At 41.7% G+C, this 25840-nt stretch overlaps 1 protein-coding gene across 10 annotated transcripts in view; it reads right to left on the reverse strand.

Moving 5' to 3' along the window:
• Positions 1-14944: 14944 nt before the first annotated feature.
• CCDC83 (coiled-coil domain containing 83) overlaps positions 14945-25840 on the reverse strand; it is a 49089-nt gene continuing 38193 nt past the window's right edge. For all 10 annotated transcript variants that reach the window (XM_070457172.1, XM_070457174.1, XM_070457168.1 and 7 more), the window contains 4 exons: positions 24341-24462; positions 20150-20226; positions 19386-19594; positions 14945-15245 (listed from right to left, as the gene is read on the reverse strand). In XM_070457172.1, coding sequence (XP_070313273.1) covers positions 15084-15245; positions 19386-19594; positions 20150-20226; positions 24341-24462 — 570 coding nt within the window. In that variant the 3' untranslated portion in view covers positions 14945-15083. The remainder of the gene's footprint in view (positions 15246-19385; positions 19595-20149; positions 20227-24340; positions 24463-25840) is intronic.

Below are 25840 nucleotides of genomic sequence, written 5' to 3' on the forward strand. Positions count from 1 at the left end.
CATAGTATGGTTGGTGTTCAGTCACTAAGTTTTGTCCAACTCTTTGCAACTCCATGGACTGCAGCACGCCAGGCTCCTCCGACCTTCACTATCTCCCCTAACTTGCTCAAACTCATGTCCATTGAGTCGGTGATGCCATCCAACCATCTCATCCTCTGTCGTCCCCTTCTCCTCCTGCCCTCAATCTTTCCCAGCATCAGGGTCTTTTCCAGTGAGTCAACTCTTCGCATCAGGTGGCCAAAGGATTGGAGCTTCAGTTTTTGTATCGGTCCTTCCAATGATTATTCAGGGTTGATTTTCATTAGGATTGACTGGTTTGATCTCCCTGCTGTTTAAGGGATTCTCAGGAGTCTTTTCCAGCACTACAAGTAGCATAGAGTATGGTAATACTTTTCTATAAGGTAGCAAGGAAGACCTTGGATGAGATGATCTTTGAACCAAGATACATGACAGGAAGCAAGACGGTAAGATGTGGAGACTGGCTGCCTTCTCCACGTACACAAGCAAAGGAAAAGACCGAAGATCCTCGCGGGGACAGGGCTTGGCTTCTCTGAGCAGCATGAAGAATACCAGGAAGGCTTGAGCAGACTGGGTGAGAGGGAATGTGGTGGGAGCTGAGGTCAGGGAGATGGCAGCGGGCCAAGGCTTTCTAGGTCACCCCGAGGTTTACACTTCATGCTGAGCTGGGCTGCTGCTGCTGCGAACGTTGAGCAGAGGATTCTTTAAGACCCTTTGTTGGCAAAAGGATCCCTGTGGTTGTGCATTGAGGGACAAAAGAAGGAAATGGCAAATCAGTCAGGAGACAATCGTAATGGTCTGAAGCATGAACAAAGCTTAGGTGCTGTGTGGTACAGCTGGACGGGCTGGCCAGAGACCGGGCGCGGACAGCAGGAGGAGAGTGTCCCGGAAGTTGGCCATGGTGACGGGAGACTTCTGAACACCCCCTCCTGCAGGCACAGTGAACACACGGGGCAAGTACCCCCATAGGAAGTCCAGACGCAGCTGAGCAACCCTTGTGTGCTGAGTCGTGTCTGACTCTCTCTGATCCCATGGAGCCCGCCAGGCTCCTCTGTCCATGGAGTTTTCCAGGCAAGAATACTAGAGTGGGTTACCATTTCCGCCTTCAGGGGATCTCCCTGACCCAGGGGTCGAACCTGCATCTCCTGCCTTCCCCGCATTAGCGGGCAGATTGTTTCCCACTGAGATACCATAGAAGCCCCAACTTTACACATCAGGTAAATGAGGAAATACCCACATCAAAACAGAGAGGTAAGGCTGAGACACAATTTCGCCATAAACTCCACCCTGGCCAGCACAGTACCATGCAACCGAAATTTTCTCTGAGGAGTGAGGGGTTTGCATCCCACACTTAGCACCTCAACTTTTAAGATTCCCGTGCAAGAGATGGCTTCACTGGTGAATTCTGCCAAACATTTAAAGAATGAATACCAACACTTTTCAAACTTCCAAAAAATAAAAGAGAAGAAAATACTTCCAAGCTCCTTTTTTTTTAGAGGCTATCATTATCCTGATACTAAAACTAGATAACAGTTAATATCCAAAATATATAAAGAATTCATGCACTAAACATCAAAAAAAAAATTTAAAAATGGGCAGAAGACCTGAATAGTTGTTTTTCCAAAGAAGAAATACAAATGGCTGACAGGTACATGAAAATGTGCTCAGCATCACTAATCATCAGGGAAAAAAAAATTCAAAATCACAATGACATCACCTCACATCTCTTAGGATGGCTATCATCAACAAGACAAGAGATGACAAATGCTGATGAGAATGTGTCGAGAAAAAAACCCTTGTGCACTGTTGGCTGGAATGTGAACTAGCACAGCCACTCTGGGAGACAGTGTGGAAGTTCCTCCGGAGATTGAAAATAGAACATGATCCAGCAATTCTACTTCTGGGTGTGCATCCAAAGGAGACAGAACCATTATCTTCAAGAGACAGCTTATTTCTCATGTTCACTGCAGCATTCTTCTCTGTAGCCAAGGTATGGTAACCGCCTCAGTGTCTGTCACCAGATGAACTGACCAAGGAAAGAATTGTGATAAATATATGCACACAATAAAATACTATTCTGTCTTTAAAAAGAAGGAAATCCTGTCATTTGCGACAACATAGATGAAACTGTTAGGTCATTCTGCTAAGTGAAATAAGCTAGAAAAAGAAAATTACTGTATACTATCCCTTATATGTGGAAATAAAAATAATAGGAACAGAGAAGTAGAAAATTGATTTGTAGGGGCTTAAGGGAGGAGGAAATCAGGAGAGGTTAATAAAAGGGTACAAAGTTTTAGTTATAAGAAAAATAAGGTCTGAGGAGCTAATGAATAACCTGGTAACTAGAGTTGATGACACGGTATTGCATAATTGAAATTTACTAAGAGAGTAGAACTTAAATGTTCTTCACCCTGCCCCTCCCAAAAGGTAAGAATGTGAGGTGATGGATATGTTAATTAACTTTATGGTAGGAATAATTTCACAATGTGTAATATGTCAAATCATCATACTATACACTGTAATTACCTTATAATTTTATTTGTCAATTATATGTCAATAAAGTTGAAAAAAAAAAGAATGTGCTAATAGCATTAATTACTTAGAGTAGGAGTTAAGGAAGTTTAGAAAAAGAGGAGATAAGCTGCAAAATCAACAAGAGGAAGGGAAAAACTGAGTGGTCAGGAGTGGAGGTGGGATGTGCTCAGACGTGGAAGAAAGGCAAATGGAGAGCCTGGAATACAGGGACACACCGAGGATACTTTACAGAAAATGTCTTTTTTGAAAAGCATCTTTCCCTTCTGAAAGCATTTCCATCTTTGAGGGAAGCACCGGCTGCTTGATGAGAAAATGAAGCATAGCAGTAGCTGTGGACTCTGCCGCCTTGCTGTGGGTTTAACCCCTAGTTTACACAAGTAGAGAATTCCATCGATGGAGGAACCTGGTGGGCTACAGTCCATGGGGTCGAGAGTCGGACATGAGTGAGTGACTAGCACTTTCAACTTTTTTCAACTTTGGACAAGTTATATACTCTCCCTGTGCCTCAGTTCCTTCATCTGCGGTGGTGGTGTTTAGTTCCTAAGTCACGTCCGACTCTTGTGACATCATGAACTGTAGCCTGCCAGGCTCCTCTGTCCATGGGATTTCCCAGGCAAGAATACTGGAGTGGGTTGCCATGCCCTCCTCCAGGGGATCTTCCCAACTCAGGGGTCGAACCCAATCAAATCCTGCACTGGCAGATGGATTCTTTACCACTGAGCCACCAGGTGGTATAATGGTGCCTACCTCATAGGACTGTTGTATTCAATGAATTAATAAATGGAAGTATTTAAAAATAGCCTGGCACATGATAAAGGTTTAGTATGTAAGAACTATTCTTGCTGGGATACAGAAGAGCTTGTGACTGAATAAGAGGCTAGATTCTGGAGACAAAACCCCTGTGTCAAATCCTGCCTCTGACTCACTGGGGAAATCTGGGAAAGTTACTAAACTTCTCTCTGCCTCTGTTTGTGTGTAAAGTGAGAATGATTAAAGATCCTTCCTCATAGGATTATGTGAAGGATCAACTAGGTTAATACAAGCAAAGTGGATTTAATAAATGCATTTAAGAGTTCGCTATTATTAGTGTTACCAAAGAACTTTGAAATTATCAGTCTTTGTATCTATCCACCCTGCTTTGTTTGCATAGTTGATATCAGCCCAGTGCTGGTGGAGGTCTTATGAGCTGCTTCTGGAGTGGAACCCCGAGCCCCTGACTCCTCATGACCTCAAGCAAGTAGACTGTGGTGCTGAGGAAGCTTCAGTTCAGTTCAGTCGCTCAGTCGTGTCCGACTCTTTGCAACCCCATGGACTGCAATGCACCAGGCCTCCCTGTCCATCACCAACTCCCAGAGTTTACTCAAACTCATGTCCATTGAGTTGGTGATGCCATCCAACCATCTCATCCTCTGTCATCCCCTTCTCCTCCTGCCTTCATCACGGTCTTTCCAAGGAGTCAGTTCTTCACATCAGGTGGCCAAGGTATTGGAGTTTCAGCTTCAGCATCAGTCCTTCCAATGGATATTCAGGGCTGATTTCCTTTAGGATGGACAGGTTGGATCTCCTTGCAGTCCAAGGGACTCTCAAGAGTCTTCTCCAACACCACAGTTGGAGCATCAATTCTTCAGCACTCAGATTTCCCCATAGTTCAACTCTCACATCCATATATGACTACTGGAACAACCATAGCTGTGACTAGATGGACCTTTGATGGCAAAGTAATGTCTCTGCTTTTTAATATGCTGTCTAGGTTGGTCATAGCTTTTCTTTCAAGGAATAAGCGTCTTTTTAATTTCATGGCTGCAGTCACCATCTGCAGTGGTTTTAGAGCCCCCCAAAAAATAAAGTGACACTGTTTCCATTGTTTTTCCATCTATTTGCTGTGAAGTGATGGGACCAGATGCCATGATCTTAGTTTTCTGAATGTTTTCCAAGGCAGCTTCAGAAATACTATAGTTTGGGGTGACAACACTGTTTTGAAAACTGCAAGCCCCACAAATCTAAGTTTACTTAGGTTGGCAGTTTCAGATGCCCTCAGATAAAGCAGAATGCTTTCTAAAGTAATTTGCGTGCATGTGTGTTCAATTGCTTCAATCATGTCTGACTCTTTGCAGCCCCATGGACTGTGGCCTGCCAGCCTCCTCTGTCCTTGGGATTCTCCAAGCAAGAATACTGGACTGGGCTGCCATGCCAGGAATCTTCCTCACCTGTCTCTTCCTGACATCCAGGGGATCTTCCTAACCCAGGGATCAAACCTGCATCTCCTGCACTGGCAAGTGGATTTGTTTTTTTTTACTACTGAGTCACCAGGGAAGCCTTAAAGTAGTTTGAGCCCTTTTAAAAATTTGTGACATTTATACAGTCTATAACAATAAATTTATAAAATTTATGAGAATAGATACCTTGAAGCCTTATTTAGTGTATGGAGACTACACTTTACTATTGAAAACATTGACTTCAGTGAGGTGAATATTCAGTCTCTGTTTTAGGATTAGGTTTGGCTGTATTAATAAAAAGTTCACACTGACAATGATTCAAACAAGACTTTAATTGGAGTGACCATATTCTCAACTCAAACAGTATTATTGTAGAAGCATGGGGATAGTAGATTTGAAGGAAAACCAGCAGCAGCTGCTATTGTCACACATTAGCTGTTAAAAGAACTGCCAATTTCTTGAATGACTTTAAAACCCTACCATGTCACATGTTGTAACTTGAGATCTGAGATATCTTCAAGAGAATTATAGCTTCTAGCTTTAGAATTTAAATATTTCAAAGGAGTTAAGTGCAAAAAAAAAAAAGAGTTAAAAGCTTATAAAAGGGAAAATAAGCAAATCCAAACTGCTTGTGCTCAGCCAGTGTTACAAGGCATGTTGAAATGTGTACCTTCTCACCAGATTTTGGGCCCAGCTGTATCCCACGTTGACATTGTTACATAAATAGCACAGAAGCCGCAGAGGACACTTTTTAAGTGGCTAGGAGAAAATGACCCATGCAAAATGACATGGAGCAGTCAACGAATATCAGAGATCTGAAGTTAATTGCACACTCGAAACCAAAGCTCAAGTGAGGCCAGAGCCCGCCATCCCTCTGATTTGGTATCTGAGGGCTTGAAGGTAAAAATGCCTTGCTGGCCTCTTAGTCACGCCGAGGGGAATCCAACAGAGTTCATTTCCATTCCTCTTAGGAAGGGAATGTTGCAAGGCCTAGCATATTTTTATAGCTGAGACTATACAAAAATATGGCCCTAACCCAAGAAGGCGAGAGGTCAGTGAGCTGAGCACAGGATTTGAGGAAGGAAATGCTGACAAAAGCTTTTTACTACGAATCTTTGAGGATATCTGAATCTGCAGTCCTTTCAAACTCGTTTGCTGGCTGGAAATCTGAGAACATTTCCATACGAAGAATTTTTGAAGAGTATCTTGACAAGTTTTTGTCCTTATGCAGATTGTAAGAACGGAATGAACTAAAACATAACTGACCTAGAGAGTCACAGTCCAAAAAGCCGCTTTTCTGGGAACTTGAGCCTCGCAAAGTCACAGGAGTAGGAAATGGAAATACTTAATCGAGTTAAAGTCACTAATGTTTAGAAAGCCTCCACTGCTCCAGGGCACAGTTCCTTGCGTCTAGTGCAAAAGCCAGTTTTATTCCAAGAAAAATACAGAGAGCTGTTGTGTTGAGATCTAGTAAAGCAAGCATGGATCAAGCAGGCCTTTAACAAACAGCCCTTTATTGCCACAAAAATCCCCTGGTCTCCCTGACCCTGAATTGCTCCAGCATCCAACTCTAGGACTCAGAAACAAAAATATTACCACTGACCCACAATGCGGAATGCCCTCCCTCCGACGTACTCAGAAGAATTTTGGAACTGGGTGTACTGTTTGTCCCTACAAGCCTGATTAGATCAGCAGATCCAGGGTATGACTTCTTGGAACCTTCACATCAGGGAGTCTCTAAGTCCCTCTCTCCAGACACCCTGAAACCAGTTCCCTGCTAAAACTGAGTTCCTCAGCTGAATTTCCAGTTACCCACTCTGTCCAAAACTATTGTATATTCCCTTTCGCATTCTGCACTTGTTCTCCCTCAAGACAGAGGAGTTTCAAAGTGAGGGGATATTGTAACTGAGCAGGATCCTATGAGGCCTTCCCAGGACAGACCCTTCCTATGTCCTCTACCTACATCTTGTTTGTAGGAAAACTAGTCTCCTAGGCCCTCCCAGAATCCCAAAGAGCAAATAAAATCGGGGAAGTGAGAAAATGCAAAGGGAAAGAACAAAGTGAGAAAACAGAGGGAAACAGTCAAGCAAGACAAAATAATAACTGTTCAGGCATTAAACAAAGTCAAGGAACTTTAGCTCCTCTTCAAGGGCTATAGAAAATATTCTGAGCCACATCGTTGAGCTGTTTTGCAGACACTGAAAGTCCTCCCAGATGGAAGAAGTTAACTGCATGTGACCACAAGCATGTAGAACCCAGAGAGGTTGGAACCAGAGGTTGATAATGTTGATTCCCAATCACCTCCCCACCAACCCATCAGAAGAATGTCCACAAGCTGGTCACAAACCCTGCAACCCTGTCCCTCACCCTCTCTTTAAAAACCTTTCCTGAAAGCTATCAGGGACTTTGAGTCTTTTGCACGTTAGCTGCCCATCTTCCTTGTTTGTCCCTGCAACGAATGCCGTACTTCACTTTGTCACAGCCTAGTGTTAGTAGATTGGTGAGCAATCTACTAACTGCACCCGGTGAGCAGACCCAGATTTGGTTTAGTAACAACCTCAGGACAGAGTGAGCCCCTTGCTACAAGCGTTCAGAGCCCAGCTGTCATCAGAGCTTCGTCGGTGCGTTACAGCATGTGATGGATCAGACGCAGGCACTCGGTATGCACCTTGGAGTGGATATACTGCAACTGGCAGGCATCTTGGGCCTTCCTCCCAGAGACTGCTATTAAATGTCAGTTATCATTTCAACTGCCATGCATTGCATTTTTACTGTGTGCAGGTTTCAGGCGTTCTCCATAGTCCTTGAAACAATCCTGCAATACAGGAATTAGGTTCCATGTAACACAGATGAGGAAACCAGGCTCGAAAGAGGTGACGGTGACTACCCAAGGTTCAAGGCAGCTAGCCTGAATCCAGAGTGTTTCCCTATACTTCACTGTCTTCACACCTTCTTAATTTCTTCAAACTTAGCTCATTCCTGGGCCACAAGAAGTAACTTCTCAGTCGCCCGGGCCCCTACTTCCCCAATCTTGAAAGGCAACATAGAAAACTCACAGGCTTGTTTTTACTCTGAGACCTACAAAAAATTCTCCAAAACTCGTCTTGTTTATTTTCCAAATCTACTGTTGCAGGTGTTAAAAAGGGAATATTTTGAGTTAAACACAAGCATCCAACCACCTACAATATCCTGTTCTGCCATCTTCCACGTTCTTTTCTTCCTTCTCTGCTGTTTTAGAGTTCAAGAGTGAAAACGGGTTGTACCAAGCCAGAGAGGCTCCGTTGCCCATCAGGCACTTTTACTGGATGATGCATAGCTTGAGGAGAGGGGCAATTTTATTTTGCTTCCCTAATGTCCTATGTAGGAGTTTCCTTGGCGGCTCGGTGGTAAAGTATCAGCCTGCAATGAGGGAGACACGGGTTTGATCCCTGGGTCGGGAAGATCCCCTGGAGAAGGGAATGCAACCCACTCCAGTATTCTTGCCTTGAGAATTCCAAGGACAGAGGAGCCTGGCAGGCTATAGTCCATGGGGTCTCAAAGAGTCACATGACTGAGTGACTGACATTTCACTTTCTTTCACTAATGTCCTATATACACAGTGCCTGGATGCAAGGGCTCATTTTATAAATGTCTTGTTGAATACTTAAGAGTGATAGGAATTCACAGGGGGTACAACTTTATTGAGATTTGCTTTGTAATGTAGTCATCTAAGAAACCTACCTTGGAAGGAAAGTTATGACCAACCTAGACAGCACATTAAAAAACAGAGACATTACTTTGCCAACAAAGGTCCGTCTGGTCAAGGCTATGGTTTTTCCAGTGGTTATGTATGGATGTCAGATTTGGACTGTGAAGAAAGCTGAATGCTGAAAAATTGATGCTTTTGAACTGTGGTGTTGGAGAAGACTCTTGAGAGTCCCTTGGACTGCAAGGAGATCCAACCAGTCCATCCTAAAGGAGATCAGTCCTGGGTGTTCATTGGAAGGACTGATGCTGAAGCTGAAACTCCAGTACTTTGGCCACCTCATGCGAAGAGTTGACTCATTGGAAAAGACCCTGATGCTGGGAGGGATTGAGGGCAGGAAAAGAAGGGGACGACAGAGGATGAGATGGCTGGATGGTATCACCGACTCGATGGGCATGAGTTTGAGTAAACTCCAGGAGTTGGTGATGGACAGGGAGGCCTGGCGTGCTGCGATTCATGGGGTTGCAAAGAGTCGGACACGACTGAGCGACTGAACTGAACTGAACTGAAGAAAGCTACCACGCTAAGCTGTTAAGAATCTGGGTTGTTAGGAAAATCCAGATGTGTTTTAGAGATATCACTATCTGCAAAGTCTAAACACACACACAAAAATGATATTAACAGAATAAAAGAACGTTCTTCCCTTTCTTTTTCCAAAGAATGCCTTTTCCGCTCTGACATCTTGGCACCAAACAGAACTTTTAGTCATTTGATATTTTCTTCTGATTCAAATTCACATTGTGAAGGAGAAACCGCCATAACTAACAAATTAATGCTGGAATCCTACCATGTTATGCCTGGCTTGTTTTAATAATCTCATGGTCTGAACTTTCCAAGTGTGAGAGAAAAACAATGTCAGTTTCTGCTGACCTACTGAAACCAGTGAGCTGTCACACAGGCTATATTTGTTAGTTACTGGAAGCTCTGGTTTGTCCCAGGGGAAAGTCAGTCAGTTTTTTTTTTTTTTTTCCTCCTGGAGAAATGTAAAGATAAATCTTATCTATAAAATGTTTACCTTTCTTTCGCAAAAAGAAAATTGGCAAGTTTATTCCATATTGTTATTAACTTTTTCAAGGACATTTCTGTTTCTCGTGACCTTTGAAAGATTGTCCTGACAAAGTATTCTGTCTTCCTGTCAGGAAACTTTTGCTGCCATTCACCCTGTCACTTCATGAAATAGATTGGAATATGGTTATTTAGGGGATAGCTTTTTTAAAAAAATCTTTTTTAATTATATGGCATATCAGTCTAGCATACAAGTCTTAAGTGTCGCGTGCTGCATGTTTGCAAAGTGAACACATCCATGTTAACTGCCATTCATTAAAATGAGCAGAAAGCTCCTTCATGTACCCTTCTCATCATTCCTCGCCACAAAAGTGACCACTCTTCTGTCATCAAGGTTAGCATGCTTGTCCTGCTTTTGAATGTTGTGTAAATGAAGTCATACTGGATGTGCTCTTTTCTGTCTGCCTTCTTTCACTTCGATGTTAGGTCTATAAGATTGATCTACATATTAATAGCTACATATGGAAGTTGTTTATTCTTTCACTGCTATTCACTCAACTGAGTGAATGTAGCACGATTTACTGACATCTCCTACTGCTGATAGTCATTTGGGTTGTCTCAAGTTTTTGGCAATTATCAGTAAAGCTGTTAGGAACATTCTTATTCATGTCTTCTGGTAAGCATAAGCACTTTTTTCTATTTCATGTTACGGAAAGAGTGAAATTGCTGGACTGTAATGTGTGCGTATGTGTACTTGTGTGTGTTTATATGTATAATATACACACACATGTATGTTCAGCTTTAATTATTATTGCCAAACATATTCCAAAGTGTTTGTGCCAGTTTATGCTCCTGTCGCAAACCGTGTGGTGGTAGTGTTCAGTCCTGTCTGACTCTTTGCCACCCGATGGGCTGTGGCCCTCCAGGCTCCTCTGTCCATGGGATCTCCAGACAGGAATACTGGAGTGGGTTGCCATTTCTCCTCCAGGGGATCTTCCCAACCCAGGGATCAAACCCACGTCTCCTGCATTGGCAGGTGGGTTCTTTACCACTGAGTCACCTGGGAAGCATCAGCAACTATGAGGAGTTCAAATCTGTATCCTTATCAATGTTTACTAGTTTCAACTTGACAATTTTAGCCATTCTAGTGGGTGTGTAATATATTGTGGTTTTAATTTGCTTTTCCCTCATTGCTAACAGTGTTAATCTCCTTTTTGTTATTTAGATATACTCTTCTGTGAAGTGTCTGTTCAAGTCTTTTTTTCTATTGATTTGTACAAGTTCTTTATATATTTTGGATATGATTTTTTTGTTAGATATATGTATAGGAAATATATTCTCCCAGTATGTGGCTTGCCTTTAGACTCTTAACAGTGCCATTTAATGAAAAAAGATATTTTTAATATTTATTTTTAATTGAAATATAATTGCTTTACAGAATTTTGTTGTTTCCTATCAAACATCAACATGAATCGGCCATAGGTAAAAATTGCATGATAAAATGCAATTTATCAATCTTTTTATGATGAGTTATTTTCATGACTTCTATTTTTCCCAGGAATGTAGTTGATTTAGGGAGAAGTAGGCTTGGTGGGACCCTGTGGAACATTGCTAAATCCACATATACCCATGTACCAATGTTGTTGAAAATTTCAAGCATAGGTTTTGTGGATCTATTGGATGTGCACAGGGGGGCATGACAATATTCTTTGATTTTCTACTAAAAGCTTTATTGTTTTACCTTCCATATTTAGGTCTCTGGTTCATTTTGAGCTGATTTTTACTTAAGGCATGAGGTAAGAGTTAAGGTTTATTTTTTGCCATACAGTTGCTTCAGCATCATTTATTATTAATATTAAAAAGACCATACCCCCTAACTGAATTATAGTGATATCTTTGCAGAAATCAAGTGACTGTAAATGTGTGGATTTGTTTCTAGACTCTTTATTCTGTTCCACTGGACTTATTCTTCATCCTTGGACCCATGGGGCGCTGTCTTAACTAATGAAATGTTATATGAAGTCATGTAATTTGATAGTGTTAAGTGCCGCAGTTTGTTGCCTTTCTTCAAGATTGTCTCGGCTAATGTAGGTCTTTTGCCATGTTATAAATTTCCATAATAATATCAGAAATTACTTGTAAACTTCTGTAAAAAATGCTTTAATTTTGATCTGGATTCACTGAGTCTACAGATCAAGCAGGCTTCTTAACTATTTTGAATCTTCCACTTCATGATAATCATGTGTATATTTATTCCATTTAAGTCTTTTATCTCAACAATGTTTGTCTTCACTATAGAAATTTGGCTTATATTTCATACATAAATTCCTTGATATTTGATGTTTTGATGCTATTATATTTTATTGTTGCCCATTGTTTGTGCTAGTATAAAGAAATGCATTAGATCTCTACTGACCTTGTACTCTGTGACCTTGCTAAACTCACTTGTAAATTCTAGTAGTTTGTAAAATACTTTGCATTATCTACATAGAAAACTTGATATCTATAAGTAAGATAATTTGCTTCTTTATTTCTAATCTCTATGTTTTAGTTTCTTTTCCTTGCTTTTTATTGGATGGGTTAGAACACTTCAGTGTTCTAGTCAACACTGTTGAATACAAGCATGATGATGAATATGTATGTCTTGTTCCTGACCTCAGTAGGAAAATGTTTAATATTTCACTGTTAAGTACAATATTAGCTATAGGTGTTTATTTAAAAAGATACTCCTTGTTTGCTAAGAGCTTTATCATATTGCTATAAATTTTTATCACAGTATTGAATTTTAGCAAATGCTGTATCTATTAAGATGATCATATGAGCTACCACTCATGTTCTGTTCATTATACCCTTAATTTTTTTGTTTTGAGACAACTGCAGATTCACATGCAATTGTAGAAAATAGTACAAACAGATCACACAGGCTTTTTCTCCATTTTCCCTCAAAATAAGCATTTTTTTTCAAAATTTAGTACAATGTCACAACCAAGGGACTGACATTGATCTCATGTTTCCACTCTGATTTCTGAATATTGAATCAACCTTCCTTTCTTTATTCATAAAATATTATGTATTATTATATATTGCTAGATTCAATAAACTAGTATTTTGTGAACGATTTTGTATCTATAATTCATGAGAAATATTGGCCTTTAATTTTCTTTTCCTGAAATGATATTGCCAGCTTTTGATATTAGGATTATAGTGACCCCATAGAATATTTTGGAAGTGTTTCTTTTTTCTTCATTCTCTGAAAGATTTTATGTATGTTTGGTATTATGTCTTTCTGAAATGTTTGGAAAAATTCACCAGTAAAGCAAGCCAGCTGGCTTTGAAAAAATTTAAAATATAGATTTGATTTGTTAAAACAGATCAAGGCCTACTTAGAATTTTTACTTTGTCCTGTTTTTCAAGAATGTTTCCATTTAATGTAAATTGTCAAATTTATTGGGAAAGTTTTTTTTCTCCCCCTTAATTTCTTCTTGACTTTTTAATAATGTCTGTAATCCTGTAGTGATGTCTCTTTTTTTTTCACTTATTTTCTCTCTCTTTTGGTTAGTCTTACTGGTGGTTATCAGTTTTAATTAACCCTTTTGGCTTTGTTGATTTTCTCTTTTATACATCTACTTTCTATATAGTTAATTTCTGCCCTTTATTTCCTTTCTTCTTTCTTTAGGTTTATTGTTGCTGCTTTTTTTTTTTTTAAGATTTTTGAAATAAAGGAATAGATGATTGAACTTTCAGCCTTTCTTATTTTTAATATATAAACTTAAGCTCCGGGAGTTGGTGATAGACAGGGAAGCCTGGCAAGCTGCAGTCCATGGGGTTGCAAAGAGTCGGACATGACTGAGCAACTGAACTGAACTGAACTAAGGTTATAAATTTCCCTTTAAACAACACTTACCTGGTTTTACAAGTTTTGATGTCATATTTTTCATTATAATGAAAAGTATTTTTCCTTGTGATTTCTTCTTTCACCTATAGCTTTTTCAGAAGTATCTTGCTTACTTGAAAATTATAGATTTTTGTTATTGTTGTTGTGTTAGTTATTTTCTACTGTGGTTAGAGAACTGTTCACGCATTTCAACTTTTTGAATATTTGTTGCCACTTACTTTATGGCCCATGATACAGTCTATTTTTGTAAATATTTTCTGTACATTTGAAAATATATGTATTCTACAGTTGTTCAACTTTTTAAATCCTTCATGATTTGGGTGTTTTTTGTTTTTGTCTATTAGTTACTGAGAGAGGTGTGGTAAGATCTTCAAGTCTGACTTGGAATTTGTTTCTGCCTTTTTTGGTTTTTTATTTTGGTAAAATATACATAGCATAAGGTTTACCATATTGCTTTTTAGTTTGGTAAATTTGGCTTTATATATTTTGAAATTATTTTATTATTTACAATTGTTGTGTCATCCTGATGAATTAATCTGCTTATTATCATGACATATTTTGCTTCATTTTCTCTTTTACCTTAAAGTCTACTTTAATAGTTTAGTCATACCACCTTCCTTTTGGTTAATGTTTGGTCAATCTATCTGTGGCCTTATATGTAAAAGGTGTTTCTTGTAAAAAGCTTTACAAGTAGAACTAGATTTAAAGTGAAATGCCAGTGTCAAATTCAGGTACAGTCAGTGTCCTTGCCTTGCAGTACCAATAACAGGGAAGTGATGATGGCCTTGGAAGGGGACTCAGTTTAGATTTTATATTGCTGATGGGAGAGGGACCTCCCTACTTTTTTAAAGCCTTTTTTCTCTTTATGTTTATTGTTGGCTGCACTGGTCTTGGTCGCTGGCTTTTCCCCCGTGGTGAGCGGGGGCTGCGCTCCCGGTGCGGTGTGCTGGCTTCTCGTTGCAGAGCATCGCTTGAGCACATGGGCTTCACATGTGTGAACCACAGCTGTGGTTCAGGGCTCGAGAGCAGCTCAGTAGCTGTGGCACACGGGCCCAACAGCTCCGCAGCCTGTGGGACCTTCCCCGGCCAAGGATCGAACTTCTGTCCCCTGCGTTGCAAGGCGGAGTCTTAACCACTGGACCACCAGGGAAGCCCTGGACCTCCCTACTCATGGAAAATTTCTACAAAACAAGTAACTACGCTCAAATGGGTTTCTCAAATGTTTGACATTCATTATAAATCGTCTCAGGGTAAAGAAGAGTGGACTTGAATTGTGGACTGGCTATCATCCAGCACCCGCAGAGAGAAAGACGTATAGTCAGTGCTACACAAACCTCTGAATTTTCCTCAGAAGATTCCTAATTGAACTATTTCATATGGGTATCCTAGATCAACCAGTAAGTGTCTAAGTGTAAGCACCCTAGGGGACCATCTTGGTCCACTGTTACACTCCTGAACACTTGAAATATGTCGTGCACTTTCACTTTTGTCACTCAGGCCATGCAAGTAAATGAATAGCTGAATACTCAGAATTTCGATTTTAACTGTAATTATGACCTTTAGAAATATTCACTGCTTTAAAACTGGACCAAAGTGTAAATAAAATGGGCAACTGATACACCTCAGTTCCCAAAAGAAAAGTACAGGAAGTTGTTTTCACTTTTCAGTCTTAGAGAAAAGACTTCATCATTTTATACGTGATGTGGCTTTCTGGACTCCTGACATCCTCATAGAATTTGACTGGAGTTTCCTTCTCTTGGAAGTGGATGGGCATTTTCTTGCTCTCCACAGTCATGAGCTTCACTTCCAGGGGGCCCAGGTTTACATAATCCTGCAGTGAACGGAAACAGAGGAGACAGGAGAGGTTATTTAGCAAGTTACCAGCCTTTGGAGGTCGGGTTTTATTTACTATAGCTGGCCTTTATCTGGCAGATTACATTGTGTCCTAATTGTCTGAATGCTGCCTAACATGTGAAAAATGAGAGCTACTGTAAATAAAAAACTCAGTAAACGTATATACCCACTGGGTCATGGTAGGCAAGATCCCCCGAAGAGCAGGCAGCAAGGCTAGCAGGTTTGTGTCTGGGGGACTTGGGCAGTGGGTTGGGGTGGTGGAGGGGCTGGGGGAGTTGGGAGGCAGCAATGGCGTAGGGAGCTATATCGTCTGCAAGCTCTTTAATCGGGGAAATGAAGTTTTGGCTGCGTTTATACAACCCTCTGCTGGCCAGGATATAACCACAGCGGAGTTTTCTATATTATTCACGACCAAAGGGGAAGATCTGCCAACATCTTTGACAATGAACATCTTAATACTGAGCAAATCCACGTGAGTTTTACACATTTCACAGGATCTACTATAGGTATAAAACCTACCACATTCTGCCAAACTAAATATAGTTTAATATAGCAACAAACAGAATGGGAAGTCTAATTTATATGAAATCCCACAGCTTGGGGAGTGTGGGGGTGGGCAAGAGTGGGTTGCCATTCCCTTCTCCAGGAGATCTTCCTGACCCAGGGATCGAACCCAGGTCTCCCACCCTGTAGGCAGACGCTTTACCGCCTGAGCCACCAGGGAAGTCAGTTTATATGAAATCCCACAGCTAACCCCAAACTGGGTTGAAACAGCTCCAGCCCTGTTCAACACGCGCCTTCCTTTTGAAAGCTTCTCCAAGTCAGGCCTCCTCCTTTTGAACTCCTCCAACACTTCAGCAAACATTTCCGGAGTACCCACTGTGTGCCAGGCACAAGGCTGGTCACGCAGACAGACCGAGGTCTACACTCCTCCTGACAGCTGTCAGTGACTGTCTTACCTGCTTTCTACTGGCAACACATGATTTAGAGTGGGGCCTGCCGCACAGGCACCTTGAGACTATACTCCTTCCTGTTCTCCCCTTTAAATTCTCAAGCATCTCACAAGTCCCTGGCATGTTGTGAGGTTATCAACAGACATTTATAAGAACTTAGGAGAATCAAAGAATGGAAAAGGAAGACAATGTTTTAGCTCTCAAAAATGCATATAACTGTATTTAACTTTTAAAATACACAATTCTAGAGCTGCAATAAATGCACGAGAGAAGAAAAGCAAATTAACGGAAATCTACCATATATTTCAGAACCATCTAGAGCAGGATTCTGAAGTGAAACCCTGTGTTCGTCTGCTTGAGCTGCCATAGCAAAATACCACAGGCTGACCAGCTGAAACAGCAGGACTTTATTTCTCACTGTCCTGGAGGCTGAAAGTCCAAGGTCAGGGGGCCGGCATGATTGGGGTCTGGTGAGAGCCCCGTCCTGACTTGCAGATGGCTGCCTTCTCACAGTGTCTCACAAAGCAAAACCTCTTCTTATAAGGATCACAGTCCTATCAAATTAGGACCTTTATGACCTCATATAACCTTAATTACCTCCTAAAGCCCCCATCTCTAGATACAGTCACAATAGGAGTTAGGGATTTCAACATATGAATCGGAGTTGGGGGCAGGAACATAGCTGAGTCCATAGCAATACAATACCATTTCCACCACATCAAAAACTTCCATGGAAAGTAAGAAGGTCTTAGAAGAGAACATAAGCAAAACATTCCCTGACATAAATTGTACCAGTATTTTCTTAGGTCAGTCTCCCAAGACAATAGAAATAAAGATGAAAATAAACAAATGGGACTTCAACTTACAAGCTTCTGCACAGCAAAGGAAGCCATAAACAAAAAGCCTGAAGAATGGGAGAAAATATTTGCAAATGATGTGACTGACAGGGGCTTAATTTCCAAAATATACAAACAGCTCATACAACACGGCAACAAAAAAATGAAACAACCCAATCAAAAAGTGGGCAGAAGACCTAAAGAGACATTTCTCCAAAGAAGAAATACAGATGGTCAATAGACACATGAGAAGATACTCAACAATGCTAATTATTAGGGAAATGAAAATCAAAACTATAACAAGGTACCACCTCACACCAGTCAGAATGGCCATCGTTAAAAAGTCTACAAATAGCAAATGCTGGAGAAGGTGTGGAGAAAAGGGAACCCTCCTACACTGTTGGTAGGAATGTAAGTTGGTGCAGCCACTGTGGAAAACAGTATGGAGGTTCCTCAGAAAACTAAAAATAGAATTATCATATGATCCAGCAAATCCCACTCTGGAGCATATATCCAGACAAAACTATAATTCAGAAAGATACATGCACCCCTATGTTCATAGCAGCAATATTCACAGTAGCAGAAGACATGGAAACAGCCTAAATGTCCATCAACAGAGAAATAGATATAGAAGTATGGTACATGTATACAATGGAATACTACTCAGTCATGAAAAAGAACAAAATAATACCATTTGCAGCAACATGGATGCAACTAGAGATTATCATATTAACACTTAGTGAAGTAAGCCAGAAGGAGAAAGGCAAGTACCATATGATATCATTTATACATGGAATCTAAAATACGACCCAAATGAACCTACCTATGAAACGGAAACAAAATCAGGGACATAGAGAATAGACCGGTGGCTGCCAAGGGGGTGAGGGGTGGCAGAGAGGGCAGGAAGGGGAATTTTGGGTTAGCACAAGCAAACTGGCGTGTATATATAGAATGAATAAGGAACAAGGTCCTACTGTATAGCAAAGGGAACTATATTAATATCCTGTGATAAACCATAATGGAAAAGAATATGGAAAAGAACATATCTATGTCTGTCACATTATTGCATAGCAGCAGTGAACACAATGTTGGAATTCAACTTTGCTTAAATAAAAAATGAATTTAGAAAAATAAATTCAATGGATAAAGGCAAAAATAAAAGTAAAAAGGTCTTTCACTCAACCAAATGGTGTGGAATTTTGGGATTTTGTAGACAGCTGTCTCCTGGTGTGAGGTCACTGTAACACACCAGGTGTCCTGATACCGAAATATCCACGTGGGTGTTTGAGTTCTATAGAGTCTGGAACCTTAGTCTTTAAATTGTCACTTGATGGTAGCAGGACTGAGTTGTACTTAGTTAAAATGGTCTTTATTGACTTATTCGGTTTCTTCTGCTTTTTTAATCACTCTTTCTCCTATCAGACTTTAAGTTCGAGGACAACTTTTAAGGTTATTGGTAGTACCAAGAAGGAAAACAGCAAGAGGTGGCTATGAAAGTGACTAGACGGTACAAAGATTTTAAAATTAAAAGGCTTGATAATCCAGGTTGTGCCTAATGGTGTTATGTGGCCATTTGTACTTTCCAAAGATGGTCACACTGATATATATCCTATCCCATGCTTTTCTTAAAATATGATGCTGAGCTTCTTCTTTCAAGATGCAGGAGCTATGTTATTTCCCTTTGGGTGGAAATTTGTAGCTACACCAACAGATAGAAAATGATGGACGTGCTGGCGTAAGATTTCTACCTCATAGGAAACATTTGGTCTCTGGGACTGATGGCTTGGGGGAAGCCAGATACTATAACAAAGGGACAATAAAGGAGACCCGGGTCTGTGAGGAGACCCGGAGAGGAACTGAGGCCCAAGCTTCGCCAGCATCGCCTGGCAAGCCAGGTCAGTGAGCCACCTCAGGAGTGGATCTTCCTGCCCAAATCGAGCCTTCAGCCAGCATGTGGCGCGCCTGCCATGGAACCCAAGTGAAGACGGCCCACGGAAGACCTGTCCAAACTCCTAACCGACAGAAGCCTTGAGAGAGAATAAATGGTTATTGTTGTGACCCACTGAGTCTTGAGGTAGTTGTTACGTAGCCCTAGATATACTGCCTTACGTGGGGCACTAGTAAGGGAGTTCTATCCGTACACACATGTAGCAAGCTGGGCAAAGGTATGCGTGAAAACAGTATCTAGCGACAGGCGTGAATGGCGGCCGCTTTTACTAATACGTGCAAATAGAACTTTTCAGTATCCGTATTTTCGGTTAATTTTCTCCACTAATTAATAAGACAACATTTTCTCTAGCAGTCAAGATGTCTTCTCATGAATCTTACCTTGAAATCCTGCTCATCCTCATACAGTAAGTATTTCATATCAGAGGCCCCAAACTCTATTCTTGAGCTTTCTTCTTCATCTATCTCCAGAAGCTGGCCCAGTCTGCTGTCCTTGTAACTAAGACGAAAACCACTGCTCCCAAATGAGATGCTCGACATGTCTCTGCTTTTTATGTCTGTAGGTTGCGATTCTGACTTTTCTGGGATGACTGCAAAGAAATTAATTGGGTACAACTTTTGGACAGATAAAAATAAAAATATAGCATATACTTTGTGACATTTTGAATTTGAGAATTGAGAATTTGACATTGAGAATCTCTGGGAGGAGATGAATTTGAGAATTAGAAATGTAGAATTGAGGTATCAGAGTGAGAGTGAGTCCCATTGTTAGCAACCATGTCTAAGGTGCATTTCCCTGTGCCAGCTAATAAGTTAACATAATCGTATGGGGGTCTGTGAGTATGCTGGCATTTTGGTCGGTTGGCTGAACTGAAGTGCAAACTGTGCTGGTATAGACATCATCCTGTCCCTCTTTACCAGCTTCTAGTTCATTCACTGTGACACACGGTGACTTCGACTTGAAAACAGGGCTAGGAAAAGGAGATGGGTTGGGTCAGCTCTGCAAGCACAAGAGGAAGGTGGAGGAGCTGGCAGGTATCTACCCCCTGAATCGCTCTCAGCTATGAGGTGCCTGTCCATAATAAGAAGCTCAATAAGTGTTTGCCAAATTAAAAACAAAAATCACCATTACAGTAAAATAATACCTTTATGTGTTTCTGACAATTCCAAAGGCACTTCAGGTGGTACTTCCTGCCCGACAGCTTGGGTAAGATACAGTCGCCTAAAAACAAATAAGAAAAGTAGTCTGTCAGCCAACAAATGTTGTAGCCCCTGCTCAATAGTGTCTATGTCTCTGCTGGGAGCTGGAGATGCACAGATGAAAAAGGGGCGTCGGGCCCAGTGGGGTGGCAGACAAGATTACAGTGTTTTATGAGGATGGTTTGTCCCAGGATGGGTAATTGGCAGTGTCAGGAGTGCTGAGATCTTCCCATGTGGTACAGAAGTGAAGAATCTGCCTACAGATGCAGGAGATGCAAGAGATGTGGGCTCGATCCCTGGGCTGGGAAGATCCTCTGAGGGAAGAAATGGCTGCTGACTCCAGTACTCTTGCCTGAGAATTCCCATGGACAGAGGAACCCGGTGGGCTACAGTCCACGGGGTCAAAAAGACAAGACTGAGTGAGCGTGCGCGTGCGTACGCGTGCGTGCACACAAACACACAGGTGAGGGAAGAAGCACCAGATTTAGTCTTAGGAGGTAAGGAAAGTTCTCCAGGAGGAGATGACACCTGAGTTGAGTCCTGAAACACCAAGAGATATTTGCCAAGGGAGAGCTTGGGGTAGGGGGTGCGTCCCATGAGAAAGGGAATAACAGACAAAGTCCCAGAAATGAGAGTGATCACAACACCAGTTACACCACTGTTGCAGGAATCCAGATGAGGAATGACGGTGGCCAGCATGGGATGGATTTGAAAAAGAGAGAAAGTCAGGACAGTGAGTGGCGTGTTCCGGCCACGAGCCCGGTGAGTTGTGCATGTGCTATTGTAGCTCTCTGTGCTGCGGAGGCCCTTGGAGTTTTCCGTCAGAAGACACGGCACCTTGGAAGCTGTGTGCGGCATTTCCATGAAGTTTGCCTGAAGATCGCATGAACCAAGTGACCCTTGCAGATACGCTAACAACCGCTCATGCTCAACCAGCCAGCATCCAGAGTGAATCCCCAGGATTACAGGCTGTTGGTTTCTTAAAGCACACGAACAAAGTGTCATCCGAGATGCTTACAGCTCCAACAAATCATGTCACTGCATACAGTAGTTATATCTTAGAACCGTCTTAAGATTGGTGAAGGTGTGTCTCAGTGAAGCTCTGGTCTGCAGGTGGTCAAGTCCGAGGCCACAGAGTTCTCTTCTTTCCTGGTTTTGGCCTCTTGGATGACTAAGAGCTTACTAAACACTGTGACCTTCACGAGTCTCTTAAGGGCGGCAGCGCTTGGTATTTGATGATGCAGAAAGTATGTTAAAGAATGCCGTCATATGAAACTAGTGTTAGATAGATTTGAGGTACTGGTTCCCCAAGACTCAGCTCTGTGGCACTGAAGTCCCTGGGCAGTCCCCTCTAGCTTACTCATCTCATCTAACGTTTCAAACAAATCCTGCAATGCCTTATTGGAGTCATGAAAGAAAGTGTTGAGGGAGGTCTGGATGGGAAATAGAGGATTAATAACTCTGTTATCTAGAATACCCGATTCTTCATCCAAATAGGAAAGAAGAGAACTTTTTACATGTTCACTGGGTACAGTTCATGTCTATTTCTCAACTAGAATAGACAGGACTAAATTCTCAAAAGAGGTGGAATGGACAGTTGTCATAAATTGCATACTATGTGTTATTTTGACTTGAAAACAGGTACAGTAAAAGTTCCTGAGGACACTCAACATTTTCCTTCTGGATAAGCAATGTAACAGATAACTGAGGCTTTGCACATATCTCTGTTTCTTTATGTGGGTCTTTCTAAAATGTCCTAAACACTTGTCTCGAAGGAATTTACAGTCTAGAGGGAAGCAGATGTTAAGTAAGTAATCACTAGTGTGATAAATGCTAGTTACAAAGGAAAAGTTCAGGGTATCTTGGAGGCACCAGGCACCTTTTAAACACAGTCTGTGTTGTTTCTTTCCCGTCAGACAGATTTTTATTTCATCTCTCCCAACTCTGAAGCAAGACTAAGCACTCATATCTCCCACTAAAAAAACCTGCCCACAAGGCGTGGATGAACAATGTGGGTTTTACTGAAGATTTCCGTGAGGGAAGCTAGAGGACAGGGCTAAATGACATCACAACAAAGCACACACCTTCACGGAAGTCCTCTTTAAAACTTGCTCACCTCCCTTCCTGTCCTTGCCAAACTCTCTGTATCCCGGGAAGGAATTCCCCTTCATTATAATGAACATTTCACTTGCACATCAGCACCAAATTGGGAACAACAGACCGAGCTGGCCGAAGCAGGAAGTGAGGTCAGCAGTTCACAGGGTAGCTCTTTCTGGAGGTTTGGGTGGTTTGGAAGAGGGAAAAAGGAGCAGAGCGGGCACCAGGTGGAGCGGTGGTTAGAAGGCCTGGCTGGCAGAGATGCGTGATTACAAAGAAATGCGGGCAGCAGGTGCTGGGCAGCAGGAGGCTGGCTGGGCGTGGAACTGGAGAGGTGTCATAGGGAGGGAGGCTGCAAAAGACAGCATTGCCTCTGGGGGGACAGTGAGGCCCCCCGCACCCTAAGGGCCCTTAAAGGCATCAGTTCAAGAGCCGGAAGTGCAGGAGTGCAGGAAGCCAATTCATTCAGCCCGATCGCCCACTTTGACTACACTGATACCTACTGCCCCGGGGCAGCACAGAGATTGTGGAAGGGAGCAGGAGACTCCGTCTCTGTCCTGCCCACCCAGGGTTCAGACTATGAAGTTATCCTACTGTCTTCCAACTTCTCCAGTCTTATATCTTGACACCCATCATTTAGCTCAGCAAAAAAAAAAAAAAAAAAACAACCCACAACTTACCCATATCCACCCTTCCTGGAACACATTAGGAAGTTTGCCATCAATAAATACTTCACTGGGTCTCAAACAGTACTTTTTCCACGCCACACAAACAACAGAACTACTTGGGTGTAAATGTTTTCCCAGGCCTTCCACTGTGTTGAACTTCTCTGCCCAGACCCAGATAGTTTTCTCCCATCTTGCACATGTACATCCTACATTCGAGTGGTTTAATTCCTCTATCTTTCTAAGCATGTCTTTGTTCAAATTATGAATGCCACTTTGTTTTAATTCCATATTGTATATGTGTTCAGTCACTCAGTTGTGTCCGACTCCTTGCGGCCCCATGGGCTGTAGACTGCCAGGCTCCTCTGCCCATGGAATTTTTCAGGCAAGAATACTGGAGTGCGTCGCCATTTCCTCCTCCTGGGGATCTTCCCAATTCAGGGATTAAACCCACATCTCTTGCGTCTCCTGCATTGGCAGGTGGATTCTTGACCACAAATGCTACCTGGGAAGCCCAATTCCATATTCCAGGGCTCTGATTTTCCATCAAGATTGGTACATTAAGACTTATTTTGTCAGATAAGAAAAACAGGTAATATAAAAGGCAAAGCCATATACACATTTGATTTCACTTCAGTTAGTTCAGTTCAGTCGTTCAGTTGTGTCCGACTCTCTGCGACCCCATGAACTGCAGCACGTCAGGCCTCCCTGTCCATCACCAACTCCCGGAGTCCACCCAAACCCATGTCCATCGAGTCGGTGATCCCATCCAACTATCTCATCCTCTGTCGTCCCCTTCTCCTCCTGCCCTCAATCTTTCCCAGCATCAGGGTCTTTTCAAATGAGTCTGCTCTTCGCATCAGGTGGCCAAAGCATTGGAGTTTCACTTACTCACGAATAAATGTGACTTGGAATGCCAGGTTATTTTCTACGCCTAGAAAGTAGCTTGGCTCTTCCAGTAACTGTCAGAGGAAACTGTGCTATAGTCTACAGGCAACCAGAAGTCCCAAACACCTCCAGAAAGCACCCACAAGGTTGATCACCCCCTCCTCCTCTACTCTGGCTTTGCACCCATACTTCTTCTGCTGTATTATTATGCATTTATTTTATGCCCAATTCCCCTGCTGGCCCAGAGGTTTCTGAAGGACAGCAGCTGTGATAGTAAGTGTTTGCTATTATGAACACAGTGCAATGTTAGAAAAAGCAAGTCAAAGTTTGCCTTGTAGCAAATTGTGATAAACTTATAGTTTCCCCATGGCCATTTTGTGAGTATCTTTCTTTTCAACTATTAAAGAATTGTAATCTTTAAAAAAAATAACTTTTTACAGATACAGATGTTTAAAACAATATTTCTAGTTACGTAATGACTCTCACCTGGGTATCTTGAGATCCACAAGTCTGCAGTTGAATAGCTGATCAATAAGCACCAAATTTTCTTCTTCCAGCTCATGAATACCTTTTTCCAGTTCTTCCACTTCCTTCCTGCTATTTGCAATCTATTCTCAGGAAAAGGAGAATGGGTGTTAGTTTTCCACAAGAAATTTAACTTTAAAAAGTGCATTTGATGGGGAGGAAGATCTATCCTGTGTTATTTTTTTACTGTGTTTGTTCTAAAAAGGAAGGGATGGGACTTCCTTCCAAGACATTTTAGGCAGAACTTGGTTTCCTGATTAGGCAGTTACTACTGAATGGCAACAAATTCCTTGCCTACTCTTCAGGAACATCACTGGATTTATGTGTGCTGGAGGCAGAGATAAATAAGAAAATAAGACTAATTTATCAGTCTTGTATTAGTACTTAAATGAGGCTCTATCAAAGGTTAATGACAAACAACACAATGACAATTAATAGCACTGGGGGAAAAAATCTATATTATGGCATTAAAAAAAAAAAGAAGTACAAGCCTAGGAGTCCTTTCTATCAACCTCTATATGACAACTATATTCTCTCTGAGTGTGCTGGAGTCATTCTGAGAAATATCAGATAGATGAGATGCTATTCATTCATTCATGAAATTGTACTGTATACCTACATTGCATCAAAAACTATAGTGCGCTCTGGGAACAATGGATCAACAAGACACAATAATCTTCAGGGGTCTCTTAGCTTAGTGGGAAGGAGAGTGATAGAGGACAGAATGATACAGTATGATACTGGAAGCCACCGGGGGCGCTGGGAGGGGGGCAAGTTCTGCCCTATGTCTGCCAGGTGGGGGCTGAGGGGGAATTAATGGAAGGGGTGACCTCCATTCTGGATCCTGAAGGCCAGGAAGGGATTCTCTAGCCAGACGAGGGAGGATATATTCTAGGCAGAAGGAACCACACATATTAGGCACCACTATGTTGCTGTGGATAGAAACAAAACGGGTGTGGGAACAAGTAGGAGAGGAACTGGACAAATATGGGAGCCAAATGATGCGAAGTAGTCTGATTTTTATCTTGCAGGTTAGACAGTAGGTCCATTCATAGACATAGCAGGGTTAATTAACTTTAACTGCAGAAACATGGCCAACTCAAACATGAACACAACTTGCTGGTTCTGTTGATAAGCATTCCCATCAATCTTTAAGAAATGTATTTTGATAAATTTTTGCCTAAATAAGACTTGATCATGGGGAGAATATATGGAAGAATGTTACTAGATAGAACCGTCAACTTACCTCTCTGCCCCCAAAACAGCATTAGCTATGCAGGTGCTAGATTGAGTGGTGCTAATGGGTAGAAGTCAGGGTAATAGCAGAATTAAGAGTATAAAATAGAAAGTGATCAGCTGGTGAGAATGATAGAAAGATAGCTGGGAAAGGTACTGTGTCTCTTGAGGGAACATGATGAAATAAGAAAGGCACAGGGGAGGGGTATGCATTATCTCTTGTTA

The sequence above is a fragment of the Odocoileus virginianus genome, chromosome 28, assembly GCF_023699985.2.
Source record: "Odocoileus virginianus isolate 20LAN1187 ecotype Illinois chromosome 28, Ovbor_1.2, whole genome shotgun sequence".
Classification (NCBI taxonomy): Eukaryota; Metazoa; Chordata; class Mammalia; order Artiodactyla; family Cervidae; genus Odocoileus; species Odocoileus virginianus.